Source organism: Bubalus kerabau, chromosome 2 (genome assembly GCF_029407905.1).
Source record: "Bubalus kerabau isolate K-KA32 ecotype Philippines breed swamp buffalo chromosome 2, PCC_UOA_SB_1v2, whole genome shotgun sequence".
In the NCBI taxonomy this organism is placed as follows: Eukaryota; Metazoa; Chordata; class Mammalia; order Artiodactyla; family Bovidae; genus Bubalus; species Bubalus kerabau.
Genome location: NC_073625.1, coordinates 141,400,884 through 141,420,013, shown reverse-complemented (window position 1 = coordinate 141,420,013; position 19,130 = coordinate 141,400,884). Strand labels below are relative to the sequence as shown.

Here is a 19,130-nt window from a genome sequence, read left to right as displayed (position 1 = left end):
ACTTAGCAGCAGCAGCAGAAACACCTGGAATCAGAAATCTCAGGATAGGGCCCAGCACTCTGTGCTTTAATTAGCCCCATAGGAGATTTTGTTGCTTGTTAAAAGTTTGAGAGGGCTCAGTGGCTTAGCAGTAAAGAATCTACCTGAAATTCAGGAGATGCAGGTTTGATCCTTGGGTCTGGAAGATCCCCTGGAAAAAGGAATGTCAGCCCACTCCAGTATTCTTGCCTGGAGAATCCCATGGACAGAGGTGCCTGGCAGGCTCTAGTCCATGGGATCACAGAGTCGGACATGACTGAAGTGACTTAGCCCGCACACACATAAAAGTTTGAGAACTTTGCCTTGGAGCAGTGATTCTAAGATTCACATGGAGAGGTTTTGCAAAATACAGAAGTCTGAGCCCCACTCTTATGGCCTAGACATCATTAGCTTATTATGTCAGCTGTCTCCTACTTAACCATCTTCACTTCATCCAAATCTGTCTTCACTGGCGGGAGTTTCTATAACCCCTTCCAACCTCTTTGGGTGATTGCTGTTTCTTAATGGCCTCTTTAATGAGCAGTGCGCTCACCTCCAGGAATAGTGTGGCTGGCTCAGAGCAGAGCAAGGTTGTCACCTTCTTTGTTCTCCATAGTAAGCAGTTGGTAAGGTTGCCTAAGATCACTTTTTTCGGAAACCTCATTATATGTCTGACTCATGTTGAACTGGCAAATGGCTAAAACTTAAAGTATATTTGTTTGCTCTGCTCTTTTTGCTAGGTAAAATGGGGATGAAAATAACATTTTCTGAGTCCTTATATGTCAAGCACTACATTAGCCTGTCAAGAAGTGAATCCTGAGTCATTTCATTCTAACAAGATGAAGTAAGCTTTATAAGGAGACAAGTTCAGAGTAGTTCAAAAGTAGTGCACTGGAGTCAGGCAGCCTTGACATCAATCCTGGGTCTCTCTACTTGTTGCCTCTGTGACCTCTGGCACAGAGGTCTTTGTATCTCTTCAAGCTCTTTGTATCTCTTTAAGCTCTTTGTATCTCTTCAAGCTCTTTGTATCTCAGTTTTCTGATCTATAAAATGGGGATGATTACTTTAACTACCTGATAGGGTTATTGTTAAGACTTCAGGTACCTTGTGAAGGACCTGACACATAAGCTCTCAATAAATTTTCTGTTGCTAATGTTTGGAAGGGAAGAAATGAGCTGGCAGGTGGGTTATGACTTGATTACAGGTGTGGAAATCTGGCATTGTCCTTCAAGCCACGGGAGACATGTAAGGTTTCTTTCCTACAAAGGCAGGACATGAAAAAAACAACTCTAAGTGCCTGGTATCCAAGGAGCTATCAGAAGGAGATAGGTGGAAGGGAGGAATGACTGAGCCAGCAGAGGTTACCCTTCCCAGGAACCTTCTCCAAATAACTTTAGTCTGAACCCATCTTTTTCCTAAAGAGGTTTCCTGTATTTAAGCTACTATTTAATATTTCCTCAGAGTTCTACTCTTTAATATTTTTCTCTTCTTAATTAGATTATTAGGTAGTAGACTGGTGGGGCGGGGTAGTGTACAAAGCCTATCTTTTGCTTCTTAGGCCTCTCTTACCCATAACTCTTCAATAGAGGAAGAGGGGTGCCGTCCTCACTGTCCCCCCCTCCCTACTCTCAACACATCCTGAGAACTAGGATGGCTGCCTGAGAAGTCACCTTCTCCAGTTTTCAAAGTCATTCTTCTTTTGACATAATGTAATGCCACTTGAGAAAGAGAGAGAGAGTGTGTGTGTATAAAATGCATCATATTACGCTGTGATCTTCTGAAGCAGTAATGTATTTGAGATCTAAAAGTAGCAGATATTTTAATAATGAAAGTCCAGTCAAAATTTATAAAGAATATACTTCTTAATTTGATTTATTGAATCAGTATTATCAGTATAGTGATGGATATTGCAAACTCCCGGACACTTGAAGAGATTTTTCACATCAATTCAGATGGCCGAGTTAAATCACTTTCCTGCATTGGAAAGAAAACTTCCATTTCCCTTGTACTTAACTTTGCAGAGCTTAAGATTTCAGAAACTGACATACATTGCATGTTTGGGGAGGGGGGAGCTATAGATCCTATCTAAATGTCAAGATTAACATGTAATTCAGTGAGAAAGAGAGAACATCTCAAGTTTGGGTTTGGGATAGACTAATTAATTTAATAGAACTTGAAAATCAGTTTTTTCTGAGGTTAATTCTTAGAATTGTTCCTCAAGATAGTATTTGGTTCCATCCATCCTGGGTGAGTTGTCACTGGAATTAGGAAATTATTTTCATACACTGCATTTTCATCACAAAACACCAGAAATATTAGCTTCCTTAGTCCTTGTTCAGTTTTCTCAGCCTTCTAGAGTCAGAGTTTTTAATATTTTTACCAATTGCAAGAAGACATGGCTTCATTTGATCAAGTCCTCAGTTCTGTTTCAGTTTTGAGTGTCACTTTAAACTAATTATTATTAGGTCAGTGCATCAGCCACAGGGGAAAATGTTTTGCATGCATTTTTACTGAAACACATTTTCTTGCTTGAATAAATTGAAGCAAATATTTTAAAATCCAGGTAGTTCGGTGGTGCTGCATGTATGTATATTAGTTGCTCAGTTGTGTCTGACTCTCTGTGACCCCATGGACTGTAGCCCACCAGGCTTCTTTGTCCATGGGATTTCCCAGGCAAGAATACTGCAGTGGGTTGCCGTTCCCTTCTCCAGTGGTTCTTCCTGACCCAGGGATCAAACCCAAGTTTCCCGCATTGTAAGCAGATACTTTACCACCTGAGCCACCTCGGAGCACTAGTGGTAAAGAACACACTGCCAAGGCAGGAGGCATAAGAAACATGGGTTTGATCCCTGGGTCAGGAAGATCTCCTGGGGGAGGTCATGGCAACCTACTCCAGTATTCTTGCCTGGAGAATCCCATGGACAGAGGAGCCTGCAGTCCATAGGGTCGCAAAGAGTCTGACACGACTGGAGCAACTTAGCACACACACACAGTTCATTCCAAGGCCAAAAGTTTTAATAATGTGAAAGGAAATTTGACTGTTCTAAACATCTATTTCATTGGCAAAAGGCAGTTGTTGTTGAATTGAAAGTGTGGTTCAAATTAAAATTATCTTTTGGTTGGAAGAAGCTGTGTTTGGTTCAGGATATACCTGGAGGGAATGGTGTGTTAATACATGAAGACTTTGAGTCTAGAAAGACCATCTTCACACCCAGATCTGACCTGTATCTGCTGTGAGGATTAGTGCAAATGACTGAACCTAGCTGGCTGCAGTTTCTGCAGTTGTGAAATAGACGAAGGGTCAGGGTAGAAATTAGTGATAGTATTGCACATATCAAATCTAGACTTCAGCACCTACTAGCTACTGTATCATTTAAGTTATTTAACTGAAGTTTCCTCATCTCTAAAAGCAAGAGAAACAGCCATCTCACCACATCTGTGGTCTGGAAGGCCAACTGAACTGTGCCATTTTATACACGGGACTTGAGCATCATGGATTTTAGTAACCCTGGGGGTCCTGAGAGCAGCCCTCCACGGGTACCAAGGGACAACCGACTCCATAGCACAGACCCTTGAACAGAGCAAGTTCTCAGTGTTGTTGTTGCAGAGGTTTTTGTTAACATTTCACCCGTTGTCAAGCTGCTACCTCACCTTCTGAGGACGGTTTAAAAAGAAGGCAGTCCTTTTAGCTGTTGTTGGGTCCTTGACAATAATTTAGAGAAAGGAGAAACACAGATGGTATCAGCACATTCCTCAAGTGCAGTGGTGGTAGTAATACAACTAGAATGCAGACATAGCTTTCACGTGCCCAGCGCAGTGCCTCTCATGTGGATGCCCACCACATTTTCTTCATTGCTGGGGAGGAATATGGTCTGAAAGGAAGTCATAAAAATAATAACTCCATAAATGAGCACTTTAAAGTTTACCAGAGAGCTTTTGGCCACCTGGATTCCTTTTCTGATTGAATGGCAAAGTATAAAAGGTTAAAAAATAGAAAAATGCTTCCCACATTGCTTATCTTAAATAAGTAATCCTCTTTGTAAATGCAGCAAATATATTATCACTCCCATTTTATAGAGAAGGAAACTGTTAACCTTACAGGTGTTAGATAATTTCCCTGCAGTCACCAAAGTGATTAACAGAGTAGCCAGAGAGGCTTTTCTAAAGCCTCTCACTGCTCAAGAGAGTTAAAATGCTATCATAACATTCTTATTCTTGGGGTGGGTGGGTGGGAATATTTATGGCTAATATTCAATACGTTTACCAAATACATCTGAGTTAAAAGTTCTGAGAGCCAGAGAGATACAGATGTAAGAAGCCCACTACCTACCAAAATACTGTGGGGGCCTTGCAAAGAAAATGAATTTACAAAAGAAATTAAATATTAAATCTACATTTCTTTCTATGTCTTGATAACTTGTGTGTTATAAACTATTTTTTAATTCTTATACATGATTGAAATCTCCTCTCATTTTTTGTCTTGGGCAGAACAGCAATCTTAAGCACCCCATTATACCTCACTTTCTTTTACTTACTGATGTAGCTCAGGGCTGTTGTGGCTGCATGGAGCAAAGCAGTAGGATCACCTTGAATACAAGGTGCGCTTGGCTCTGGAGGACTAAGGGCAAGCAGACGGAAGGAAGCATCTTGGTCTTTGGGCTCTAGGAATACCTCTGCACAGAATAAAGGGAAGGAATAGCACGCTGGACAGTAGTAGAAAGACATTCACACAAACCATGTAGGTGAGGAGATTTGTTTACCATTGGAAAAAGACTGAAACTTAAAGATCTAGCTTAATTCCCTTTTCCTCAATAGGGAAAAAAGGAATAATTTCTACCACCATGATGACTATCTTTTTAGAAAGACTTTCCCTCTCTAGTTGCAGAAAAATTTCTTTCTTTTCAAATAATAGGGAAAAAACTCTTACATTAATACCATACAGCTATTTTACAAGACTCGTGTTGGGAAGCAAAGAAGAGTTTATTGTAGTCTTTCAATACTGTGTTGCAATATGCCAGCAAATTTGGAAAACTCAGCAGTGGCCACAGGACTGGAAAAGATCACTTTTCATTCCAATCCCAAAGAAAGGCAATGCCAAAGAATGTTCAAACTACAGCACAATTGCACTCTCTCACACATTAGCAAAGTAATGCTCAAAATTCTCCAAGCAAGGCTTCAACAGTATGTGACCAAGAACTTCCATATGTTCAGGCTGGATTTAGAAAAGGCAGAAGAACCAGAGATCAAATTCCCAACATCTGTTGGATCATAGATAAAGAGAGTTCTAGCAAAACATCTACTTTTGCTTTATTATCTACACCAAAGCCTTTGACTGTGTGGATCACAACAAACTATGGAAAATTCTTAAACATATGGGAAGACTAGACCACTTGACCTGCCTCCTGAGAAATCTGTATACAGGTCAAGAAGCAACAGTTAGAACCAGACATGGAACAACAGACTGGCTCCAAATTGGGAAAGTAGTACATCAAGGCAGTATCTTTCACCCTGCTTATTTAACTTTCACGCAGAGTACACTTGCAAAATGCCAGGCTGGATGAAGCACAAGCTGGAATCAAGATTGCAGGGAGAAATATCAATAACCTCAGATATACAGATGACACCACCTGTATGGCAGAAAATAAAGAGGAACTAAAGAGCCTCTTGACGAAAGTGAAAGAGGAGAGTGAAGAAGTTGGCTTAAAACTCAGCATTCAGAAAACTAAGATCATGGCATCTGGTCCTATCACTTCATGGCAAATAGATGGGGAAACAATGGAAACAGAGATAGACTTTATTTTCTTGGGCTGCAAAATCACTGCAGATGGTGACTGCAGCCATGAAATTAAAAGACGCTTGCTCCTTGGAAGAAAAGCTATGATCAACCTAGGCAACATATTAATATGGTTTTTCAGTAGTCATGTATGGATGTGAGAATTGGACTATAAAGAAAGCTGAGTGCCAAAGAATTGATGCTTTTGAACTGTGGTGTTGGAAAAGACTCTTGAGAGTACCTTGGACTGCAGGGAGATCAAACCAGTCCATCCTAAAGGAAATCAGTCCTGAATATTCATTGGAAGGACTGATGTTGAAGCTGAAACTCCAGTTCTTTGGCCACTTGATGCAAAGAACTGACTCATTGGAAAAGACCCTGATGCTGGGAACATTGAAGGCAGGAGAAGGGGACAACAGAGGATGAGATGGTTGGATGGCATCACTGACTCAATGGACATGAGTTTGAGCAAGCTCCAGGGTTTGGTGATGAACAGGGAACCCTGGTGTGCTATAGTCTATAGGGTCTCAAAGAGTAGGACCCAACTGAGTAATTGAACTGAATGTTACGTCGAGAGACTCACATTGCATTACCTAAGAGAGACCTGATGAAGCCCTAGATTAATAGAATCTGAGGAGGCTCTTTGTGATAGAATTTTAGCTATACTTTATCAGAGATAAGTGTTGGCTACATTCCAAACTGAGATATTCATTCAGTTTTGGGTGATTATGAACAGATCTGGTATAAACATTTATGTGCAGGTTTTTATGTGAACATAAATGTTTTAATTTCTCTAGAGTACAGCCCAAGAAGTGTGATTGCTGGATCATATGATAAATGTATGCTCAAGTTTATAAGAAACTTTCTAAGCAAACTGTTTTCCAGTGTAACTGTATACCATTTTGCATTCTCAGCAGCAAAATATGGGAGTTTCAGCTGTTACTTATACTTGCTAGAATGGTATTAAGCATTTTTAAATTTTATCCACTTTATTAGGGAAAGATAGTAGCATCTCATTGTTGTATAATTTGCATTTTCCTAATGGCTAATGGTGTTAAACGTATTTTTGTGTGCCTATTTGCCACATGTATGTCCTCTTCAGTGGAGTGTTCATTCCAGTCTCTTGTCCATTTTTTAGTTTTGTTGCCAAGTTTTGAAAGGTCTTAGATGCGTTCTGGATGCATGCTTTTCACATCAAATCTAAAAATTCTTTAATTCTAGGTGGCACATATTTCCTCCTGTTTCTTCTTAAGTGTTTTATATTTTGCATTCTATTGTTAGGATCTATGATCCATTCTGAGCTAACTTTTGAATGAAATTTACATTGAGATTTAGTTTTGGTTTTGATATCCAGTTGTTCCAATATCAGTTGTTAAGACAGTTCTTTCTTCATTGATTTTGCAAATTTGTTGGAAATCAATTGGCCATATTTGTGCGGGTCTATTTCTGTTGGTTTGTGTCTGTCTGATATCACACTATCTTGATACTTTATAGTAAACTTTATAGTAAGTCCTAAATCAGGTAGTATGATTCTTCCAACTTTATTATTTTTCAGATTTGTGTTAGCAATATTTTTTAGTTCCTTTGCCTTGCCATGTAATTTTAGAATCAACTTATCTGTATCAACTAAGAATCCTGCTGGAATTTTATTACAGTTACATTGTATCTATAGATCAGTTTTGGGAAAATTGACCATTTTTCTGTGTAGAGTTTTCCAATTCATGACCACAGTATGCCTCTATTTAGGTGGTCTTAAGTAGTCCCAGCTGTGTCTTGACGTTTATTTATCATCTGTCTTTTCGCCCACCCCACCCCCACCAACTGGATCTTGTGCCTAATGTTAAATAGGAGTGGTGAAAGCAGACATCTTTGCTTTGTTCTGATCTTCCAGTTAGTCTTTGACCATTAAGTGTAATGTTGGCTGTAGATATTTCTGTAAGTGCCCCTTTCAGGTTGAGAAAGTTTCCTTCTATACCTAGTTTGCTGAGAATTTTTATTATAAATATATGTTGGATTTCATTAAATGCTTTTTCTGTATCAGTGGATGTGATCATGTGGTTTTTCTTCTTTAGGCTGTTAATTGATGGAATCAGCTAAGGGCTGAGGAATAAGACAATGTAGAAAAGAAAAGAAAAAAAAAAAAAAAAAAAGGAATTCCCTGGATTTCAGGCTATATTGAGTCCAAGCCAGGAGATTGATGGAGGGGGGAAAATGGTAAATTCACTGCTGGTTTGGTGATAGCTTGACTTCTTCCCCAAATCCTTAGCTGCTATTTCCTTTTTGCTCTTCTTAGATGGCTGCTTTATTTATTTTGTCCAGGTTTAATAGCTCCATTCAGTAGGAGAGAAAGGGTGGTGTGTGCTTACTCCATCTCACCTGGAACCAATCTATTTTTTTTCTTCTTAACAATTTACAGGCATTATTAAATTGACTTGCTGAATTTATATAATTTTAAATTTGAAGAATTAAGGTTCATTTGTGGTCATATGATGGATTTAGGTATTGTAATATGTAATGATATTTTCTATTTAAACATAAGCAGTAATTGCTGTGAGACAGATGTACATAGAACTAAATTATAAGAATATTTTAAACTGATCTGTTTCCTGAGAATTTCTCTTTGACTGTATTTTTTACTATCACGGGTTTTGAAACACTGTTTCAAACTCACATCAGGTTTAAATGTTGAAACTTTTAGAACTAGTGATACCACATTGCTCCTTCAGCTGAGTAAAATGCCTGTGTACCTAGCAAGGGTTCTGGGTGGAAGTTTCCACTGGAGGCCTAGTAATGAGGCATGAAAAGATGGAGGAGAGAAAGGTCTTATGTGGATGAAGCTGTGGAGATGCTGAGGTTATTGAGAGGACTGTCCATTTACAGGAGAGGAAGAGAGATTGGGGTGGGGGCTTGTTTGAGACCTTTACTCTGAGAAGTAGAGGAGGAAGGACTTTGCAGGCATCTGCAGGCTCCCCCAGTGCCAGGAGGAAACAAGCTTCAGTAACATGTACTTACTGCAGCAAGGGGTGTAGAGGATGAAGAAAGATGGGGCAGTGCCATCAATGTGTTGTCTGATGACCTTGGAGAAATTTTTCAATCAGTAAGCAAGTAGAAGAACAAGAAAAATGGGAATGATGATGGGATATTGTATTATATATGCATGCATGCTCAGTCATGTCCAACTCTTTGCAACCCCATGGACTGTAGTCCACCAGGCTCTTCTGTCCATGGGATTCTCCAGGGAAGAAGACTGGTATGGGTTGCCATGGCCTCCTCCAGGGGATCTTCCCAACCCAGGGATCAAACCCGCATCTCCTGCATCTTCTTGCATTGACAGGCAGATTCTTTACCACTGAACCACCTGGGAAGACACACTTTGTTTGACTTTCAGTTCCTTGACCATGAGAGCAGTGTTAATGTATCTTTATTACCCATAACCCTGCACATAGTAAGCATCCAGTTAGATTTCTACACTTCTGAATGGCACTCTGTTACCAGCAGTGTCTGCACACTTGATGTTGGTTAGAGACCAGCAGAGATTGTTGGGTGAGGCTGGAGACAGAGGAGGAAAAATGCAGTATCGAAGAGCTGTTGTCCTTTTTGTCAAAATCTGAAGAAGACTGTCTTGTTCTCCTCTTTCATTTATAATTTCATTTATTGTTTATAGCTTACTTACTTCCAAAACTGATGAGGCAGCTAAAGGGTGGCCAGAATAAAATATGAAAGTCTTTAGTATACGTTCCCTTGAACAAGGATCTTTTTTTTTTTTTTTTTTAAATTAAAGAACTAAGAAATATCTTGAAAATGTGCTGTTTTGGGCTGTTGGTTTAGGAATGGAAAAGATAATGTGTCTTCTGAGCTGCCCATTTCTGTTTGTGTTGATTATTTTAGCTGGTTTTCCTTTATTCCATGATACTACTTTATAGGCGCAAGTAAGAAATATGACATACAATGTTGATTTCAAATGAGGAATCACTGGTTCTTAAGCCTGTGTTTGTGATTTTTTTTCTTTTTTCAGGATCAGAATTCAGGCCATAAATGAAATTGGAGCTGGACCATTTAGTCAGTTCATTAAAGCAAAAACTCGGCCGTTACCACCCTTGCCTCCTAGGCTCGAATGTGCTGCTGCGGGGCCTCAGAGCCTGAAGCTGAAATGGGGAGACAGTAATGCCAAGACGCACGCTGCTGATGACATGGTGTACACGCTGCAGCTGGAGGACAGAAACAAGAGGTAAGGGGCCTAGGGGTTCATCCGAAAACTCCATGACTTTGGCTTATGGGATGAAGTCTTCCCAGTCCTTTTGGCCTCTGAAACACTCCTCCTCCTTGTTGAAAGAATTCCTGGTATTTGGGTCCTGCACTTGAGTATAAAGTTTGAGTATAAAAGTTGTATCCTCCATTTGGGAATTTTCTAAATTAAGAATCTAATGATCCTGATTTCCCTATAGATGATAAATGCATGTTTGTTTGTTTGTTTTTTCCTTTCATAAAGCCAGAAAAATGGAGAGAAATTCTCTGAAAGGAAAATGGTCAAATTCAAGTCCCTGCTGTGTAATAGTGTTAGATTAGTCATGAGTGCAGAGGGAAATAAGACTCAGGAAGGGATGTTAACCTCTTTTAAATATTCAGTGACCATCAGGACAAACATGTTTACCAGTCTGAAATAGCTGTGGTGATGTACAGATGGGGACTGTGCTCTGTAACTATGGGCAGTGCAACATAATATCAAATTAACTAGAGCAAATAGGAGATTCTTTATAAGATTCCATACTCAGGAAACACTCTTGGTGACAGAAATCAAATCCAGCCTTTCACATAGTATTTATTTAACCTAACTTCATTTCCTCTGAGAATGGCTGATCAGAAGATGGGCAGCTGACCTGTATTTAGGAATAATTCGGTTGTGGAGCAAAAGTTAATGACAGAAAGTTCTGGTACCAAAAGTTCAAATAAGAGTCTCAGCTTGAAGGAGGTGGGAAATCACCATAAAACCAAGACAGCCTTTTGGGGTAGACATGCTGCCCCTTCCTGCACACACCTGCTAAAGCAAAAATCAGGGTATGTGAAAGTGTTTCTGTCATTTCCCCTTAATGCATCATGGTACCCTGCTCTTTCATGTGGTGACCTGGTTCTTTAAGACCCCTTCCAACCTCCATCTCCGCTCTGCACTGGTCCTTCGATTCAGGTCCGCTCAGTGGAGTCCGCTGTGTGGAAGGCACTGTTGCAAGGTGGGCCTTCAGTGGAGACCAGGAACAAGAGGAAGGCCCTGCCCTGTCTCCAGGAGCATGATATCAACCTACACATCATCATAGAACACTAGTAGAATTGGAGAAAAGTGCTCTGGGAGTTTGAAGGGGGCAGACATAGGGAATAAAGTGCAGAGACCCTCTGGTTGCAAAGAACAGGAACAGCTTTGAGAAACAGGTCACCTTTGAACTTGACATTGAAAGACCTAGAAAACACAATAGTTTGACTTAGAACAAAAAGTGATCATCCTTTAGGAAATGAGTCCTAGTATAGAAAGAACAGAAAAAGTAAGGCTTCTTCTGGGGAGATTCATTAGAGATCAAATTCATATTCATTTGCAGACAAGATCATTCATCTTACCATGCCATGTGCTTTTGGCTGCATTTTTCACGGGCTTATTATTTTATTGGCAGGAGACTCCTCAACCTTACTGGCAAGAACAGGAACTATGGACTAACAGAAATCATGATAAATATATTGAGCTAGCATTTGGGGAAATTTGTAAATGAGTCTTTTTTTCCTGGGCTTTTGGCTTACACTGGTGGTCCTGAGAACCTTCCTTAGAGAATAACTTCTAGTTGTACTATTTAGAAAAAAAGCAAATTTCCGAATCATTGTTGAAGCTGGTGGCAGAATTGGGATCTGAGCCAGCACCTCATGACCTCCCTGTGCAGCTGCCTCTACTGTTACCTCCAAGAACATAGGGAGGTTGACGGCTCTGCACTGTCCCTGCGTGCTGCTGCCCTGTCCTATGCAAGGCGGTGACCTGAGGCGCCTCGTGCAGAGGACCGTACAGAGGCTTAGAACAGAGGCTCTGTGAGTGCTGGTCCAAAGAAGAATGCTGTTGTGAGACATCTGGATATGTCAGACAGGAAAGAGTGCAAACCCTCATAATCAATCCATGCTCTTCCCTCATAAAAAAAGGAAAAAAACCTGGCTTGTGAAATAAATGACTTGCCTAAATTTAAATGGCAGTTTAAGAAAACTCACCATTAGGAATAGTATTTTTCATAGTTTTATGAGCTGGAGTCCAGATTTATCTTTTTCTAAATTAGATTTGTCAGTGTTCTCAGAAGTTATCAAAGTGATGGGGATTGAGAACGTAATAAATTCTCATTCTATTTGTGGAATTATTTTCCTGTGATTTAAAAGGGTGAACATGGCCTAATTTGAGTTTGAAGATGACCTTCCTTACTGTCTTGAAACTGAACTGTTGTCGTGAATGGTCCCATGAATCCAAGCCTTTGACTTTGGCTCTTGACTACTGAAGATTAGGGAGAAACACTCGGCATTGGATAGATCATAATAGTTGTACTTAGGTCTTTGTCAATTCTGCTCCCCTTGAAGTTCTTTAAAACTTGGCCTATCCAGCATTTTCTTCCAAAATGACAGCTGTCTTTTTAATTGAAATTGTGGTTGCTAGAATGGTTTCTAGTTGTGGCTTTTGGGAAAAGTGTTCACATTCTTTAGCAGTGTACTGATTTCATTAACCACCAATTAGTTTCTGTTATAGATGTGGCAAAATATCATATATCCTTCTGCGGCCAAGGTGAGAACCAGAGTCTGTGGTGTTCGTGTACTTACTTAGCTGTCAGCTCTCAAAATATTTCTTTTCCCATGTTTGCCTGGCTCACCCGTCACTGTGGGCATTTGGAAGGAGTGCCACAGTGTCTTTGTTTTACCACTGTCCTTGGCAGCCAATGCAAGTAATCTGAGTCTTTAAACATGAAGCAGCAGCAGAACAATGAAAATGCATAATGCTGCGCTTGGTGATTGTCAGATTCAAGAGTTGAGTTGATTTCAGCTGCTAAACTCTTGCTCCTGAGTTTTCCATATCCATAAAATAAAGGAGTTGAACTAGAAGCTGAACTCTAGTCCAGAAAAACTCCCACCTTTTTCACCTTAAAGCCGTGAATCTCTGTAGATTCTTTGTGAGCTAAATCCTATTCCAAAAGGTGTCTTTTGTAAATGATTAGAGAGTGTTCTCTTTTTTTCTTCATATTTTAGCTTCTACTTTTGATATAGAAGAAGAAAGATACTAACATTCCTTAAGAGTGACCACTTAATGGCCAAAACCCCTAAGGTTTTGCATATATGATGTGCTGGTTTATTATGTTTAATTTATAGAGCTCACAATCAAAAAAATCTGACATGGCCCAGAGATTTCTAAGTATACTGTTTGGCCAAAAATGTATTTTCAAACCCTCGAAAAGGCACTACTATTTATTGAGCACCTGCAAAGTTGCAGGCATTTATCAGCATTGTTTAGTTCTTGAATAGATCACAGTCTGGTGGGCATAGGTAGAAGAGATGGCAGATCATAGTGTGAAAGGCTGAAAGACTGACATAAGCACAGAGTGTTGAGGAAAGGTAGGAGAATGGCATATGCTTTAGGCTGAAAATTGAACAGAAAGGGCTTATTCAGAAGGTAACAGGTTGGATGAGTCTTAAAAGAGTATCAATCCATATAACCTCATGCCGGAGAGCCTCAGGATGGAGACCAGCGATAAGGATTCAGGATTGGATGGAAACCAAAGCTATAATCTTCAGGAAACAGAATGTCCTGGATCTTCATGTAAATGGCATTCTATTCTGGTACTTTTACATGTGGATTTTGTTTTTTTTTAAACTTTGGGCTGCTTCATGTAAATAAGGGTTTCCTTGGTGGCTCAGCTGGTAAAGAATCCACCTGCAATGTGGGAGACCTGGGTTCGATCTCTGGTTTGGGAAGATCCCCTGGAGAAGGTGGAATGGCTACGCACTCCAGTATTCTGGCCTGGAGAATTCCATGGACTGTATGTAGTCGATGGGGTCACAAAGAGTCAGACACGACTGAGCGACTTTCACTACTACTCCATGTAAATAAAAGGAAACCAGTAGGGCACCTTGCCCAAATCCTTGCTTAAAGGTAAGTCCACCTAGAATCCATCCGGCTCACTGGGACTTGCTGTGTGGAAAGTTTTTCCCCTTGAACAAGACATTTGTTTCCCACATATTCAAGGTTTTGACCCACAAGGTTCCCAGTCCAAGATCACTGATTATTTATTTATGCAGCAGCCTCAAAGCAGGACTAAGTTTATCCCTAGCACTTAGATTATGATCACTCAATCATCAACTTTTTTTTAAATTACTACAGCGTGCTAGGTCTTGTGAGGTATGTAGCCTGCCTATAAGGAGCTTATCTTGCTGAGGAAATAAATTAATGTGAAAAAACAAGCAGATAGCACGAGAGATTTTATTTAATTTCAGCAGAAAAACAAAAATTATGTTAGTTTGGCTATAGAGTGATTAATTCTGTTATTCTTAACAGATCTAGCACAGATCCAAATGTCTTTGTTTCCTTTATATGCAAGAAAAATATATATCCAAAAGTAAACATTTTCATAATACTGCATTAACCTAATACAGGGATTAGAATAACAAGATCAGCTCATGCATTTTAAGAGTATAATGTTGTAATGATGATTTTGAAGCTGCATCTGTCTGTGTTACTGAAACAAAATGTTGATGCTGCCCTAACAGAATTTGAGTTGATGCTGACTCTCATCCTGACCCTGTGGGACCCTGTTCCTGATGATTGTACACAGCGCTGAGGCAAGAGGAACTTAAGTTCCAGGAATGCATTTATGGTTAATCTGTTGTTCAGGTTACTCAGACAGCCAATGGATTTTAAAGCAAGGCTCCAGCCAAGTGGGGATTGGGGAGAGGGCTCTAACAGAATTGGATAATTGCCGCTTGCTCTCCATTTAAATCAGCCCTTGTGCCCATGACACTTTTCCCTTTAGCCAGCAAAATTGGCGGGGGCAGGTGGGGGGGGGGGACTTGTAATGTGTGCAGTATAACTGCCAGTTCACTGTTAGAGAGGGACAAAAAGTAACCTGCATGAAGAAACCGTAAAAAAATACACACTAGGCAACAAATAAAAGTGGCCACAGTATATGAGCACTCCGGGAGTGAGTGCACGCCTATTATAGAACAAACTCCTGCTTGTATTTCTCAGAGAATATTGTTGAATTAAATGAAATAGATGTTAACTAACTCAGGGCCTACAAAAGACCCTTGGTGTTCATTTCCTTTTGCTTCTCTGGATCAGTCTCCAATTCACATGACCATCCTTGCTGGGTAAATGGCATTTTTATAACCCTCAATCACCGGAAGGCAGTTGTAGTTCTGGACAGGGATGTCAATTCTCTGTTGTAATCCCACATCCGTTACTGAATTTCTAAATGACTAGAGGCATATCCCTTAACTTCTTTTTGCCTTAGTTTCTCCATTTACAAAATGAAGCTAGTGATACCTGTCTTCAGTCCCTGACTGATGGGGGGGAAAAAAGAATTTTTATTTCTTTAAAAGGGAGCATAAAAATTCATCATGCAAAATGTAAAGTATTACTAGTTTATTTTGTTTCAGTGTTCTAAGCACAACCTGAGGTGACGGGTAATAAATGAACTATTTGAGATCTTACTTGCACCAGAAGTAGAATTCAGACTACAGTTTTTTCTTCTATTTAAGAATCAAATTTCTATTTAAAAAATAAGTACCAGAGTGGAAGTAGATAGCATTTTCCGTTCCATTTTTTCCTAAATGAGGTAAGATTGAGGCAAAGCCACTAAAATAAAAGTAGATTAATAAAAATCTGGAAGACTGAGAATATGCTTGAAGATGAGATTCCCTGCACATATTAGAAAGCAAAATAAAAGAATCGAGTTTCAAAGTTCTCAGGTGGTCCTTAGAGATTCTAGTCATCCTTGCTTTGAGTATAAGTAAATTTCTTTTTTGATATATATCAAGTGCAGTGTGGACAAAAAAAAAAAGATGAAAACAGGAATCTTATTCTATGTACAGAATTTCTTCAGTAGCTATAGTGACATTTTATTTCTTAGAAAAGAAGCATAACCAAAATGTATTGCAGTCTGGTTACTCATAAGCCAAAAGGTCCATGTGGAGCTGGGAACATGGGGATTAGGAAATTAATGCCTTTCCTCATTGGTCTTTTGGAAATCACTTTTGGCACTTGAGTGTTCAGTCTCCAAACTGGTACTCTCAGCAACATAAGAACCAGTTTAGGAAAAGAACCTTCCTTGCCTCAGATGCCCCTACTTGGTGCCACCTGCTGCCATCTGCTTCTGCATAGAAATGGCAGGACTCTCTGTTCTTGGTGGAGTGAGGGCACATGCTCTTCATTCCTGTTTTGAACATCCTCCATCCCGAAGATAACTTCAGTAATGTAGGGAATGCACACACACACACACACACACACACACACACACAATCCAGAGAAATTAAGAAAAAATGAAGGTAATGACATGGCATTGCTAAGAAATATAGCTACATTGAGCTTACTAGCACCTGTTAATTTGTGATATTTCGAAATTGCCAGTTGCAGTCATTTGTGGACCACAGGCCATTTTAGGTCAGCAGGTTAGATCATTTTGAGTTCATATTAATGGGCTGCTGTTAGCTTTCAGTGTGCTGATAGCAACAAGAAAGTAAACACAGAAACCTCAGGATTACCTGTTTTCTACTATGAACTTGTTATATGCCATCCAGAGAATTATTGGATTTTTTTAAACAAAATTGTTTTAAGGAAACATATTTTAAAATTAAATTATTTGTATATCATTTTCCTCTGAAATGATTTAAAATAAGCACATAAAAATGTAATATGTCTGAATTTTTTCTGTCAGTTGCACTTTGGTGCAAAAAAGTCATCTTTTGCAATATTAAAGTCTAAAATGCTGAGGTTGAAAGAAATCTTTGAAAATGTCAAAAATCTGTTGTTTTGCCTTCGTAATATATATTTAATAACAAATCATATAATTTTCTTGGTCCTTTCATTTGGATCTCAAATTCCAAATTCCTGAGAGGTGAATAAGACAGTTGTTATCCCAAGTGTCTAGAAGCAGACTGGAGAGTTTTGACTTGTTCATCATGATGGTAATGGGCTCTGCATTGTGGCCAAGGTCTTTGTACCTCTTCATATCTACCTTGGAGTACTCAGGCAAGCAGAATAGAGGCATATTCATTCTGTATTTTTAAATATGTAAAATGTTTTTTTCAATCAGTGCTAAATTACCACACCACGTGTGTGTGTGTGGTCATCAGAGTGTTTAGTTTGAAGAAGACGTTATAGTCAAAGCTGAAGCCAGTTGGGGGCAGAGCCATAAAGAATTTATTTAAACCGTGAACTCCCAGTGACCCACCAAACCTGCCATGTTCATGTTTCCCCTTCCAAGTAAGAATCTGTTTTCGTACATGAGAGCATTTCTTTGTTTTTCCTTTCCCTAAGTAAAAATGCCCAAATTTCCATTAATGGCCAGCATTTCTGTAGCATCCGCTGCTCCGTTTTCAACTGTTTTCATCAGCGATTCTCAGCCTGGCTTCCCCAGGACAGGGTGGATGGTATTTACATGCAGTTTTCCCACCAGCTCCAGGAAGCCTAAGGGATGTGGGTGAGGGGGGTGCCCTCCAGACTTCTCCAGTGTTGAGAAAGGTAAATCATCCATGAACCTTGCTGCTTTGTTATTAATAGTATTATAAACAATAACCACTAATATTTATCAAGCACTCACAGGTGCCAGGCAATTTGTAATGAGTTCTCTCTGCACTTTCCCATTTAATTCTCATAACAACCCTCTGAGGGGGTTGGCACTACTGTAGTACCCATTTTACACAGGAGAAGACCGTTTACTTGGCTTACATCGGTGAAGATCATCAGGCTGTTGAACTCAAACTCAAGTCTGTCTACAAAGATTGTTATTACCCATTGTGCCTTCAGCCCCTGCACCAGTGGGGGAGCACCACAGTGGAGCCCCAAGGTGTTTCCATATCAGTCCTCTTACTTGGCCTTCACAGGAACCCTAGGTCATGGGACTGATGCTTCCAAAGGTACATGGCCATGGGCATCGGGGGCTGAGGATGGAGCAGAAGACCTCTCCGAGGCACTGCCAGTGTAAGCCCAGGGCTCCAGGAAGACCTTTAAGGAGCTGTGATATCACCAGGGGTCCCTGTGGCCTGAACTGATACTAAAATTACTCAGTGACTTTATTGAGCATGAACTACATTCTAGAAATCATGCCACCTGTTATGTATGTAAATGTGTGTGTGTATATAATATCATTGTGTTTCTGTAGCACAGAAGCATTCATGTGATATAAGAAGCAGTGCAAATTTCATGCAAACTCCCTGGTTACCATTTGGGGGGGCGGGGGGATGGTGAGTGTTATATGTCTAGCACAAGCCGTAACAGATGCAGCCGAGCATCACAAGTTCAGATGGACCTCTTCCTGCTGGGGCAGGAACTGGTAGTAGCCCCAGCAACCTGGAGAATAGCCTGTGTGGTGGGAGTTGAGAGCCACAGTGGTCCTCAGGGTACCTTGCCCTGACTGGGATGGTTGGTGGCACTCATGGTACAGGATCTGGAGCCACTGGGCTCCTTGTGTTTAACTCTTACTGTAGGGCTCAGTGCTAAGCTTTTTACCCACATTTCCACAGTTGACTCTCAGAACAACCTATTAGGTGGATACTGTCCCTGTTTTGCAGATGGAGAAATAAGATGAACAGGGGCAAATGGTTTGGCAGTAAGGGGCAGGGCTGAGACTCGTGGCTAGTCTTCCTGGGTCCAAGTCCCCTGCCCCTTCCCTTGAGACCAACAGTGGGGGGTGAGGGGGAGGGGAGAAGTGAAGGGTGGCCCAGTCTTCACTGGGCAGTGCAGACCAACATATGCCCCAGGGGAACGTGGGCTCCCCACATAGTGCATCCCTTGTCAGAGGATTGAGGTCTTAGTTTCAGCAGCTCCTGCTGGTGAGGTCAGCACTCCAGCTGCTCTAGGTCCTCCCCCGTCCCCGATGATTTCTTCTCATGGCAGAGATCTTTTCTAGGGCTTCGGGTGGTGCCTTGTGACATGATATGGATCAGGTCCTTCTAGACGACAGGAGGGCCTCTGGCTGTGGCTCACGTTCCAGGGCTGGTGGTGCATGCACACGTGGGATCCCAACACTGAGCCTGAACACTCTAAACATAAGGCAGGGAGGTGCCATCGGGACAGCCGGACGGCCGCTGTCCTCCTCTTCACGGCAAAGCCTCACTCTGAGTC

The 19,130-nt window shown here is 40.6% G+C and overlaps 1 protein-coding gene across 24 annotated transcripts in view; it reads left to right on the top strand.

Annotated features, from left to right (window-relative positions):
• Positions 1–19,130, top strand: part of FNDC3B (fibronectin type III domain containing 3B) — a 353,923-nt gene that overhangs the window by 313,067 nt on the left and 21,726 nt on the right. For 21 of the 24 annotated variants that reach the window (XM_055569054.1, XM_055569058.1, XM_055569052.1 and 18 more), the window contains one exon: positions 9,807–10,019. In XM_055569054.1, coding sequence (XP_055425029.1) covers positions 9,807–10,019 — 213 coding nt within the window. Of the gene's footprint in view, positions 1–9,806; positions 10,020–11,448; positions 13,944–14,557; positions 15,858–17,890; positions 18,196–19,130 lie in introns of those variants that run through there. The other 3 variants (XR_008710578.1, XM_055569063.1, XM_055569064.1) reach the window with 3 other exon arrangements.